This window comes from Acipenser ruthenus, chromosome 35, assembly GCF_902713425.1.
Source record: "Acipenser ruthenus chromosome 35, fAciRut3.2 maternal haplotype, whole genome shotgun sequence".
NCBI classification, from domain to species: domain Eukaryota; kingdom Metazoa; phylum Chordata; class Actinopteri; order Acipenseriformes; family Acipenseridae; genus Acipenser; species Acipenser ruthenus.
The window spans coordinates 11,796,725-11,809,437 of NC_081223.1; the positions used below are offsets into that span (position 1 = coordinate 11,796,725).

The 12,713-nt window shown below is 43.0% G+C and overlaps 1 protein-coding gene and 1 pseudogene across 1 annotated transcript; both read left to right on the forward strand.

Moving 5' to 3' along the window:
• Positions 1-2,793, forward strand: part of LOC131705171 (LIX1-like protein) — a 4,500-nt pseudogene extending 1,707 nt beyond the window's left edge.
• A 3,202-nt stretch (positions 2,794-5,995) lies between these two features.
• On the forward strand, positions 5,996-10,345 carry LOC117395331 (RNA-binding protein 8A). Its single transcript, XM_059007548.1, has 6 exons — positions 5,996-6,151; positions 7,333-7,392; positions 7,901-7,978; positions 8,180-8,316; positions 8,750-8,886; positions 9,593-10,345. The coding sequence occupies exons 1-6, from the start codon at positions 6,088-6,090 to the stop codon at positions 9,636-9,638; spliced, it is 522 nt and encodes a 173-aa protein (XP_058863531.1). The 5' UTR covers positions 5,996-6,087; the 3' UTR covers positions 9,639-10,345.
• The last annotated feature ends 2,368 nt before the right edge of the window (positions 10,346-12,713 follow it).

The following is a 12,713-nucleotide window of genomic DNA, read 5'->3' on the forward strand; positions in this document are numbered from 1 at the left end:
GTGTTCAGGAGGTGCTGGATCACTACTCTCTCTGCGCGCTGGATGATGACATGCGCACTCAGATGTCCTTCTCTCTCTCTCTCTCTCTCTGTGTTCAGGAGGTGCTGGCTCACTACTCTCTCCGGGGCGCTGGATGATGACATGCGCACTCAGATCGTCTTCTCTCTCTCTCTCTCTCTCTCTCTCTCTGTGTGTTCAGGAGGTGCTGGCTCACTACTCTCTCCGGGCGCTGGATGATGACATGTACACTCAGATGTCTTCTCTCTCTCTCTCTCTCTCTCTCTCTCTCTCTCTCTGTGTGTTCCAGGAGGGTGCTGGCTCACTACTCTCTCCAGGCGCTGGATGATGACATGCGCACTCAGATGTCTTCTCTCTCTCTCTCTCTCTCTGTGTGTTCAGGAGGTGCTGGATCACTACTCTCTCCGCGCGCTGGATGATGACATGCGCACTCCAGATGTCTTCTCTCTCTCTCTCTCTCTGTGTGTTCAGGAGGTGCTGGATCACTACTCTCTTCTCCCGGGCGCTGGATGATGGACATGCGCACTCAGATGTCTTCTCTCTCTCACTCTCTCTGTGTTCAGGAGTGCTGGCTCACTACTCTCTCCGCGCGCTGGATGATGACATGCGTACTCAGATGTCTTCTCTCTCTCTCTCTCTGTGTGTGTTCAGGAGGTGCTGGATCACTACTCTCTCTGCGTGCTGGATGATGACATGTACACTCAGATGTCTTCTCTCTCTCTCTCTCTGTGTTCAGGAGGTGCTGGATCACTACTCTCTCTGCGTGCTGGATGATGACATGTACACTCAGATGTCTTCTCTCTCTCTCTCTCTGTGTTCAGGAGGTGCTGGCTCACTACTCTCTCCGGGCGCTGGATGATGGACATGCGCACATCAGATGTCTTCTCTCTCTCTCTCTCTCTGTGTGTTCAGGAGGTGCTGGATCACTACTCTCTCTGCGCGCTGGATGATGACATGGCGCACTCAGATGTCTTCTCTCTCTCTCTCTCTCTCTGTGTTCAGGAGGTGCTGGATCACTACTCTCTCCGCGCGCTGGATGATGACATGTTACACTCAGAGTGTCTTCTCTCTCTCTCTCTCTCTCTGTGTTCAGGAGGTGCTGGCTCACTACTCTCTCCGGGCGCTGGATGATGACATGCGCACAGTCAGATGTCTTTCTCTCTCTCTCTCATCTCTCTCCTTCATCTCTCTCTCTCTCTCATCTCTCTCCTCTTCTCTCTCTCTCTCTCGTCTCTGTGTTCAGGAGGTGCTGGCTCACTACTCTCTCCGCGCGCTGGATGATGACATGTACACTCAGATGTCTTCCTCTCTCTCTCTCTCTCATCTCTCTTCTCTCCTCTCTCATCTCTCTCTCTCTCTCTCTCTCTCTGTGTGTTTCAGGAGGTGCTGGCTCACTACTCCTCCGCGCGCTTGATGATGACATGCGCACTCAGATGTCTTCTCTCTCTCTCTTTCTCTGTGTTCAGGAGGTGCTGGATCACTACTCTCTCCGCGCGCTGGTGATGACATGTACACTCAGATGTCTTCTCTCTCTCTCTCTCTCTCTCTCTCTCTCTCTCTCTCTCTCTCTCTGTGTGTTCAGGAGGGTGCTGGCTCACTACTCTCTCCGCGCGCTTGATGATGACATGCGCACTCAGATGTCTTCTCTCTCTCTCTCTCTCTCTCTCTCTCTCTCTCTCTGCTGTGTTCAGGAGGTGCTGGCTCACTACTCTCTCCGCGCGCTTGATGATGACATGCGCACTCAGATGTCTTCTCTCTCTCTCTCTCTGTGTGTTCAGGAGGTTGCTGGCTCACTACTCTCTCTGCGCGCTGGATGATGACATGCGCACTCAGATGTTCTTCTCTCTCTCTCTCTGTGTTCAGGAGGTGCTGGCTCACTACTCTCTCTGCGCGCTGGATGATGACATGTACACTCAGATGTCTTCTCTCTCTCTCTCTGTGTTCAGGAGGTGCTGGCTCACTACTCTCTCCGGGCGCTGGGATGATGACATGTACACTCAGATGTCTTCTCTCTCTCTCTCTCTCCTCTCTCTCCTCTCTCTCTCTCTCCTCTCTCTCTCTCTCTTCTCTCTCTCTCTCTCTCTCTCTCTCTCTCTCTCTCTCCTCTCTCTCTCTCTCTCTCTGTGTGTTCAGGAGGTGCTGGATCACTACTCTCTCTGCGTGCTGGATGATGACATGCGCACTCAGATGTCTTCTCTCTCTCTCTCTCTCCCTCTCTCTCTCTCTCTCTCTCTGTGTTCAGGAGGTGCTGGCTCACTACTCTCTCTCCGGGCGCTGGATGATGACATGCGCACTCAGATGGCTGCGGACTGGGTGAGCCGGGAGCAGGCGGCCCGCGGGAGCGGTCAGCAGGGAGCTGGCGGCTGCAGAGAGGGAGCTGGAGGAGGCCAGGCTGGCCGGCCGGGAGCTGCGCTTCCACAAGGAGAAGAAAGACCTCCTCATGCTGGCCATGGGGGGGCAGCTGGGCAGCTCCAGCAGCAGCAGCACCCTGCCCTCCCACCACTAGAGCCCACAGAGAACAGCCTGAACACCAGCCCCTAGAGCAGGGCGGCCACACTCCAGACCCCGAGGACCGTGGGGTACCTCTGGTTGTCATACCACCGACTCAAGCTCTCGCTTAACTTAATGAATCTATATTTAATTCATTCATTTTTTTTAAGGTATTTTTTACAGTTGATGTTTTCCAAAAAAAAATGGCATTTGATTCAAGTTACACGACCTGTAAAAACATTATAGAACCCTGGAGAGTAGTGTTATGTTTGTCCGATTTTTTAGACCAGGAGAGCTCAGGTGGGGGAGGTCAGGGGGAGGAACGAAAGCCAGAAGACACTGCGTCGGCCCCCCCCCCCACCCCCCCCCCCCCCCCCCTCCAGGATTTGAGTTTGACACCCCTGGACTTGATTTTAAACCCCAGCACCCTGCCCTGCAACCACCAGAGCCCAACAAGCAGGACCACGGACTTCCTCGGCTACAGATCAACACCAGCAACAACCCTGCATTCCCAATTAACGGAAATAAAGACTTCGGCACACCCACTGCTAGAGCCCAACACTGAAAAAAAACACACTTTTGATCCCCACAGGCCTGCTAAACAGCTGGCTTTCCTGCTGCGAGATCCACAGCATGATCTGCTGACTCGACGCTGTGGATCTGCACAAAAATCCAGTGTTTGGTGTTTCACCCAAGCAGTAAGATCACAGGCTCTACGGATATAAAGCATTTATACACACACCTACCTACCCACCCACCCCCTTCCAGAGCGCTTCGATTGCACCCTCACAGCGGGGTAGAAAGCACCGCGACGCGTGACCCCACAAGCGTGAAGCCGCGTGAGTTTAATATAACCAGAAAGCGCTTGTAAAAAAAAATATAATAATAATAATAATTAAAATTGATAGCAGCGTCTTCAGTGCTCAGCAACATCCTTTCGCTGTTCTTTGTTTGTTTGTTTTTTTTAAGACAGCCGTATCACCAGGGGAACTCTGCGTACAGCTCAAGGCTTCTCTGTGCAGCTGAAATCATGTGTCATGCGTTTCTTTGATTTCTGTATTATCATTTTTTTTTGTATGTATTTTTTATTTTTTAAAGCAGGCTGCTATGCAAGGTCGTGTTCAAACTGCGTTTCGTTACAAACTGTCAGTTTGGTTGCTTTGTTTTAAAACAATATATATATATATTATTATTTTTAATAATTAGAGGACTAGATATCTGCAATGCGTCTCTATCTATCTATCTAGTTGAACACAAAGCCACTTTTTTTTCAGGAACATGTTGTTTGAAAGCTGGTTCCAGGAGACCCCCGGGAGACCTAGTTTGAGGTTTGCTGTATCAAACCCCCCAAGTCTCCCTGTCTGGTGTGCCGCACAGCGCCCTGAAACCTACAGTCTCCTGAAACCTGAAGCTCCAAGCCGCAGAGTCGTGGCTTTGGTGTGAAAGGTGGTGTAATTGCAATGTACAAAAATGAAAAAAAAAAAAAAAAAATCTGAATACAGTTTCTTTCTATGTAGCGGAAGAAGGGCTTTTGTATGAAAAACCCTGAAATAAAAATAATTTTAACCTACATACATACATACATACATACATATATATATATATATATATATATATATAATAATCTCAATTTTTCTAATTCTTGGTGTTGATGTATACAGGGTCATGTGATATAGCATTGCTATAAACTTTTATCATGTTTCAGGAATTTTTAGAAAGATTTTGTCATTTCAAATCTGTCATGTTAACGCTCCCAAGTGTTAATAGAGTATTCTGCATGAAACCACAAGTTACCGTGGCGCAGAAGGAAGCCGTAATACCAGGACAGTATTTCATGTTAGATTTCAAAATGTCTTTTTTTTTTTTTTTTAAAACATTTTTGTCCGTATTATCATGAAGTATATGGAAGAGAACTACAAAGCGGAGGTGTGCAATTCAACACGTTATCATAACATTATTCCAGCAGGTTTCATTCGACTTCACGAGGCAAAATTCATTAATTCTACAGGGAGATGGGGAAACTTTTGGCCAGAGCTGAAGAAAATGCTGCTTCTTTATCTTCTTGGAAAATGTACCTGTGGCTTTGAGTGTTGAAGTTGGGTTTACTTACTTTTAAGAACCCCTTGTTTGTTTGTTTGTTTGTTTGTTTTAAAAAACATAGATTTTATGTTACTTCCTGCTACCTAATCACTTCCTTTACTCTGATGTGGTCTGGGTGACACAGCACAGGAAATGACACGGTACCAGGAAATTATTCTAAGCTCATATTCAGCCATGCCATCTGCATGCAATGATTCCAAACAGGTTTTTTTCCTTAAATATTATTCTTGTTTTGATTTAGTATATATGTGTGTGTGTGTGTTTTTTTTTATACAGTATATACATAAATATATATTTGATATAAATACGTGCTTTTAAATTTGTGCTTTTATATATATATAGAAGTAGTTTTGTATGTACATTTGTTTTGTATGCAATAAAAAAATAATAAAAACCACAAATAAGATGAGAAAAAAACATGAAAAACTGGCTTTGTGGTTATTGCTTTGTGGGAGCGGAGTGGAGCCCCGAGTCTATGTCGATTTGCGGACGCTAAGGACTGTCGTTTAAAACGGGGCTTGTCTGGGGAAGACGAGAAGGGGTCATGAGACAGGAGATGCGCGTCCTGGAATCAACGAGAGCAGAAGCGTTCGGATCCAGCGCCAGTCTCTTGGTACGGGTTTCTGCAGGGCCAGGGCTGTAAAATGTGTTACAGGTCGTGTATCTTCAACAGTATTTGTACTGGTAAAATATTGGTTGCATACGTCATTATAGACGCCTAGTAAGCGAAATCTAACGACTGTCCACATTGCTGCATTGCATTTAGTTATTTATTTATTTATTTATTTAGCAGTAATTTAATTCTGATAGGCCTATATCTTTTTAAGGATTAACTTACTCTATATGATGTAGGCCGACTAGTTTGTACGTACACGTCACTAATATATCTATATATCTATATATCTATATAGGCAGCAGTGTGGAGTAGTGGTTAGGGGCTCTGGACTCTTGACCGGAGGGTCGTGGGTTCAATCCCAGGTGGGGGACACTGCTGTTGTACCCTTGAGCAAGGTACTTTACCTAGATTGCTCCAGTAAAAACCCAACTGTATAAATGGGTAATTGTATGTAAAATAATGTGATATCTGTATAATGTGAAATAATATATAATGTGATATCTTGTAACAATTGTAAGTCGCCCTGGATAAGGGCGTCTGCTAATAAATAAATAATAATAATAATAATAATAATATATAGATATATTAGCTCAAAGAGCCAGCTGTCCAACGTTTCGATATGTTGTACATATCTTTCTCATATATATATATATATTTATACAAAACTAAATAGCGGTCCTTTACTTTTTGACCTCACTTACTGTGTCACCAGACCTTTTGCCGTCGCAGTCCATTCCGACCCGACCTTCTCAAGATGGCCGTCCATCTTCTTCTCGGCGCTCGTCTCACGCACAGCGACACCTCCAGTATCCCAGTGTTCCGTGCGGCAGAAGCGGGTCTCTCACACACACAAGGCAGAGAAAATGGCGGACGTACTCGATTTGCACGAAGAGGCCGGGGCCGAGGATTTTCCTATGGATGAAGATGGTAGTTTGATTTGATTTTATTTTTTAATACACAGCGGGTCTGTGAACGCGCTAGCCCCCGGCGGCGTTAAAATGTGGTCGTTTTCGGGGTTTGTTAGGCGCCCAGACCCCGTGTGGTTTATCTGGGAGTCGGGGCCTAACTTGTTGTAGTCATTCGTTTTGTGGCTGTATTGCTGTTTTTAAAAGTAGTACCGTTTGAAATATACTTTACTATAGTCGCATTAAAGTATTATAGTCGCATTAAAGCACTATAGTCGCCGTTAAAGTATTTCTGTATTATGGTGAGTGAAAAAATAAACTATTTTCACGCTTATTTACAGCGTAACCGGCAGTAGGCGTTCTTTAGAGAAGTCCTTCAGTTTGTTGTTTTACAACAAGGTACGTCACGGTCCGTAATAAAATAAAATAAAATAGTGTTCAAAACAGTTAAGTATTACCCGGGGGGGGAAAAATTGACGATTCTATTTTCGTGCCTATCCAAACCGTCTGTCCAGTTAGACGAGAATATACCGAAGTGCAATTACCGTAATCGGTCCCGCGGTGCGGTCAACTCTCGTTCGGTTTCGCTTGCAAGAATCACGGTTCTGTCTCCTACCATGCTGTCCTATTTTCTCACCGAAAATATCAGGCGAATTACTGTATATGCCCTGGCTTCAGTCACTGGTGTGCACAGTTATACCATGTTAATGTTCCTATCAATGTGTCAGTATTATAATTATGTAATGCATAATGTATTATTGTTTTGTTTTTGGCAGGGCAGTCATATCGACCTCCACAGGGTTCACACAACATGTTTTTTAAAATTAGTTAAAAAAAAAAAAATGGGACCAAAAGAGAGAGAGAAGTAGATGTATTTACTATTGTTATTCATGGCTGGTGTGGAAAACCCTAGCGCTACTACAGGTACAGAAATACGACTCCGATTGAGTAGCAGTTTGATCCATTCCTGGTTTTATTAAGCTTTTATAATAAGACCCACCCAAGCATGTTGCCCCCACAGTGGGGGTGTAACCTGTCCCAAGTAATGCCCCTGAATTTGCGATTGCTGATGTCTCAGCAGAAACAGTTCCTGCAGATTAAGTAGTGCATCATCCCTAGTGAGGAGTGATCTAAACAGACACGTTGTGGTGTGTGATGTTTTAATATTTGATCTCTGCAATCTTTCTCCTCCTCCCCCCACAGAAACCATCCACAAGTTAAAAGAGAAAGCAAAGAGGAGAAAGGGAAGAGGCTTTGGTTCAGGTGAGTGGGAAATGATCCTGTTAAGGTAACTTACTGAACTCAGAGATTTCTAAAAATGCAAATAAAAAATTGTGGCTAAAGGCAGATATTATTATTAAATGATGATGATGATAATTATAAATGATGATGATATTATTATTCAGGCCTGGTGTGGGAACCCTAGCACTATCCACCCTAAATACTACAGGGATGAAAATAAGACTCCTGTTGCATAGCACAGTGGTCCTCCTCTCTGGCCATCGAGATCCATTCCAGTCCTGGTCTTTATTCCAACCAGGTCCTAAATCTAGTTGTCTCGTAGAAGCTTTAATGAACTACATTAGAACCTGGACTGGATTGGATCAGGAGTTGCGTTCCACTTGCGCAGCAGTTTCGATCCATTCCAGGTTTTACCAGGAGTTCGCCGAGGCACACCCACGCTTTTGTGAGCTGCACACAGCGGGGGTATAGCCAGTCCCAGGCGACGCCCCTGAATGGCGATGCTGATGCGGTTGTTTTCTCCACACAGAGGAGGGGGCGAGGTCGAGAGTGCGTGAGGATTACGACACAGTGGAGCAAGACGGGGATGAGCCGGGCCCACAGAGATGTAAGAGACTGACCTTTCAACAACGGGGTGGGGTGGGGGGAACACAGACATGAAACCTGTCCAATTGAACCAATAATGAGATCAATTAAAAGTTAATTAAGAGCTCAAGTTGGAATGAAAACCAGAAGTAGACTAGAGTCTGCCCCCCACCTGCTTGAAATTAAGCCGAATCTGACCCCCCCCCCGTCTCTCTGCTCGCAGCTGTGGAGGGCTGGATTCTGTTTGTGACTGGAGTCCACGAGGAAGCCACTGAAGAAGACATCCACGACAAATTCACAGAGTTCGGAGAAATCAAGAACATTCACCTGAATCTGGACAGGAGGACGGGATTCCTGAAGGTATGAAACAGAGCTGCTTATTAATTAGAATAATAATAATAATAATCTGTAATATCAGTACATGCTTCCAGGCCTTCATGTCATCCCTTGCAAATTTGGAATGTTAAATCCAGCAGGACTTTGTGTTTCTGTCGAGGTACGCAAACATACAATGAAGAGTCAGGTTTTCTATATATTTTTTTATTGTGTTGTAACTTGTAGACTTGCTTGCGTTTCATACTGTCCTGGAATGGAAAATTTAAACTCCCATTGCGTAGCAGGATGTAATTCGATAGGTTAACATAGCAGGCTTTAACTGTGGAAGTGCGTCCCTGTTTTATTAAGTAAATACCCAGCGATGTGAGCCTCACTTGCATGGACAGTGCTAGCGTGTCATGTGTCTTCCCTCCTCATGCTGTGTTTTCTGAAGTCTGTGTGGTTTGCTTGTCTTCAGGGCTATGCGCTGGTGGAGTACGAGACTTACAAGGAAGCCCAGGCAGCCATGGAGGGGCTGAACGGCCAGGATATGATGGGTCAGCCCATCAACGTGGACTGGGGCTTTGTAAGAGGGCCGCCCAAGAGCAAGAGGAGGTGAGTGCCGGCTCAGCGGTGCGCTGGGCACCGGACCCCCCGAGGTTACACAAGAGGGGGCTTGATACCAGGAGCGGGTTCAAATCCCGGCTCAGCCACTGACTCCCTGTGTGTGTGTGTGTGTGTGTGTGTGTGTGTGTGACCCTGAGCAAATCACTTCACCTCCTTGTGCTCCGTCCTTCGGATGAGACGTAAAACAAACAAGGTCCTATTGGAAGCGACTCTGCAGCAGCAGCAGCAGCAGTTGTTGTTGATGCAGAGTTCACCCTCACCTAGTCTCTCTAAGTCTCTTTGGATAAAAGTGTTTAAATCACCAATTGGTTACAATGCTAGTTTTTTTTTTCATAATTATTCTGTAGTAATTATAATTACAATTGCACTGAAAAGTAATGTAAAAAAACTCCACACATTGAACCTGTTTGTTCTGAATAACCTCGTGTCCCGCAGTGTTTAAAAAACCATTGACGTGATCCAGCCCCGAGATCGACTCCTGTCCTGGTCTTTATTCCAACCAGGTCCTACATTAGGCAATTGCCTCTTGGCAGCTTCAGTTAACTACATTAGAACCTGCTTGGAGTTAAAACCTGGACTGGATTGGATCTGGAGTGCCAGAGTGGAATACCACCGGTATAAAGGAATAGACCGGTCAGTGATTGACAGCAGTAATGTGTGTTTGTTTGTAATGTATTTATTTTGTCTCTTGCAGAGGTGGGCGGAGACGAAGCAGGAGTCCTGATAGGAGGCGGCGCTAAGCTTCTCATCCTGCTCTCTCATTGGTTGACTTCACACTGTAGACACCGGCCTTCCAATCAAGAGGCAGAATGACAATGTTACCTTTTTTTTTTATTTAATTTTTTTTTCTCCTCTCAAAGTGGGGAGTTTTTAAAAAATTATTTTTTTTTTTTTTTTTGGTATTCTGGCCTTGTCAATACCAGCAACATATAATCCCCCCCTAAACCCGAGTTAAAATGACTGCCCTGTCGTTAACGGACTAATAAACGAGTCGCGGAATCCGTTCGCTGCAGGAGCGTTCTGTCTTCATGCTGCGAGATTTTAATAAACTGTGGAGGAAGCAAGCCAAGCCTTTCATAATTGGTAATTGGTTAAAAATCTTGAGGACCAGTATTTTGGGGAAACTGGTTAAATACTCTTAAAAAAAGGCTAGTTTCACAAGCCTTGATTTTAGTTCTAATCTAAACCCATGTGAAACGAGATCCTGGGCAGTGAAACCAGTGATCAGTGTTGCAGCACAGTTCTCATTTGACTGCAGCGTGGTTTAAATAAGGTGGATTATGTTTCAAACCGTGTCATTTTTTGCGTGTCACTTGAAACTTTTTTTTTTTTTTTTTAAGGTGTAAAAGTTTCCCTTAAAATAAAACGAAGTAATGGTTTGGTTTGTACGTTTTGGGTATCTGTTTTCTTTTGAGGGGAGATTAAAATGTGTTTTTAATAAAAGAAATACTTCTGTTTCTTAGGCTTTTCTTTCAAAATCTGTTGTGAATGTCAAAGCTAGCTAATTTGTTTATAAAATGCATCTTAAAAAAAAAAAAAGCCTTTTCATAAACCAATACAAAATCAAAGTATATTGGGGATGAATTATAAACTATAATTTTCAGTTTTATTGTGTTGAGAAATTATTAATCTTAACCTCTGCAGACGCAAGGAATTTTCACTGGCTCATTTCCTCAACAGATTCTGTAACTGAAATTTCAGATAATGTGTTTGGCATTCTCCTTTATCCCAGGCGACTCACACAGGTGTTACAGGGCAGCACAGGGTTACAATGTAAGCTTCATATTTAAACACAGTGTAGTTTACAGTCAGTGCAAATAATAACACTACTAGAATACAATATGAACTAGGATGCTGTGTATAATAATAACACTACTAGAATCCAATATGAACTAGGATGCTGTGTATAATAATAACACTACTAGAATCCAATATGAACTAGGATGCTATGTATAATAATAACACTACTAGAATACAATATGAACTAGGATGCTGTGTATAATAATAACACTACTAGAATCCAATATGAACTAGGATGCTATGTATAATAATAACACTACTAGAATCCAATATGAACTAGGATGCTATGTATAGTAATAACACTACTAGAATACAATATGAACTAGGATGCTATGTATAATAATAACACTGCTAGAATACAATATGAACTAGGATGCTATGTATAATAATAACACTACTAGAATACAATATGAACTAGGATGCTATGTATAATAATAACACTACTAGAATACAATATGAACTAGGATGCTATGTATAATAATAACACTACTAGAATACAATATGAACTAGGATGCAGTCAGTTAGGATCACAGCAAGTTATATCTACAGTGACATGTTAGCAGTGCAATAGTGCAAGGATAGCGCATCAGCTGAGGATCCAGTAACGTGGTGCTGAGGTCAGGAGAGTCCAGCGCAGAGCAGGAGGGGCGGATCCAGAGATCTACGAGCACGGTCTGAACGGGGGGGGGGGGGGGGGGTATGGCTTCCTGTTTCAATTTCCAATTCCCATTCGCTTTTAATAAATCCCATCACCTCGTTGATCAAAATTGCAGTTGGCAGTTTCCTGTTAAAATGAGCTTCTCACAACAGCGGCAGCAAATTACTTCAGTTGAAGTCGCGGTTTGTGAGTCAGTTAAACGTCTCTTCAAATGAAAGGAGTTGAGCAATTTACAACTGCACTGCATTTTCAAAAAAGAAATAATGTATGGATGGAAAACTCATTCGATGTTACCTTTTGCTGCAATTTTTATATCACATTTTTTCAATTCATTTCACGAAATACTGATGTGATGTTTTCAACTTTACCGTTTTTACTATGGCGTTTTTAAACGTGTTGTAATTGATGAGAAAGCACCAGAAATTGCTCGGAATAGGTCATAGCAGAGTATGAACACAAGGGGGCAGTGTATCCCTTAGTTATAAAGACAGCAATTTTACAGACGGCGAATTATTATTATTATTATTATTATTATTATTATTATTATTATTATTATTATTATTATTATTTTGCTTCATAAAGTCGAAATGAAACCTGCTGAATAATGTGACGTTAACATATTGAATTACACACCGCCCGCTTTGTATAGTTTTCCATATGCTTATCGAAAAAAGCTGACAAAAATGGAAAAATGTGACATTTCGAAACCTATCATGCAATATTGTATTAGCATAGTTTTTTTTTTTCCTTTTTTTAGCGATTTCATTTAGTAGTTTATTTTGATTGCATGATGTTAAATAAAATATCTAAATTATGTTCATGTAGTTTTTTGTTTTATATATATAAATTGTCTCAATCCTAAAATTCTAGGTGATACAAAACCTTTGGCCACAGCTGTAGATTCGACGCAGAAACTTTCAGATAAGCGATAGAAGGATATCGGTAAAGATCACAAAATGCAAATTTATAGTTACAGTTAATTTGATATAGACGTAAAAGCATGCGTGATGACGCGCAGTGCGTGTATGGGTACGCAAGAGCTGAATTCTTTTTGCACAAAATTCCCCAAAGCAGCCTCTGTGCAGTCTGTGTAAATTGGGACTACAGTACCCATAAGCGTGTTAGCTGGTGGTGCATTCTGGGACATGTAGTTTGTTTCCAGACGCTCTCTCCACACTCGTCAACGGATCTGCAGCAATATTAAGCAGATCTAGCAACAGCGTGTCCAGAATACAGCGTTTTTCACTAATATATTTTTGCAAGGGATGCAAAGTTTTTTTTTTTTTTTTTTTTTTTTTTTTTTCTGGTGGTAGTGGTGAAATATAAACCATATATAAACCAAATATTTTGCGCTTGT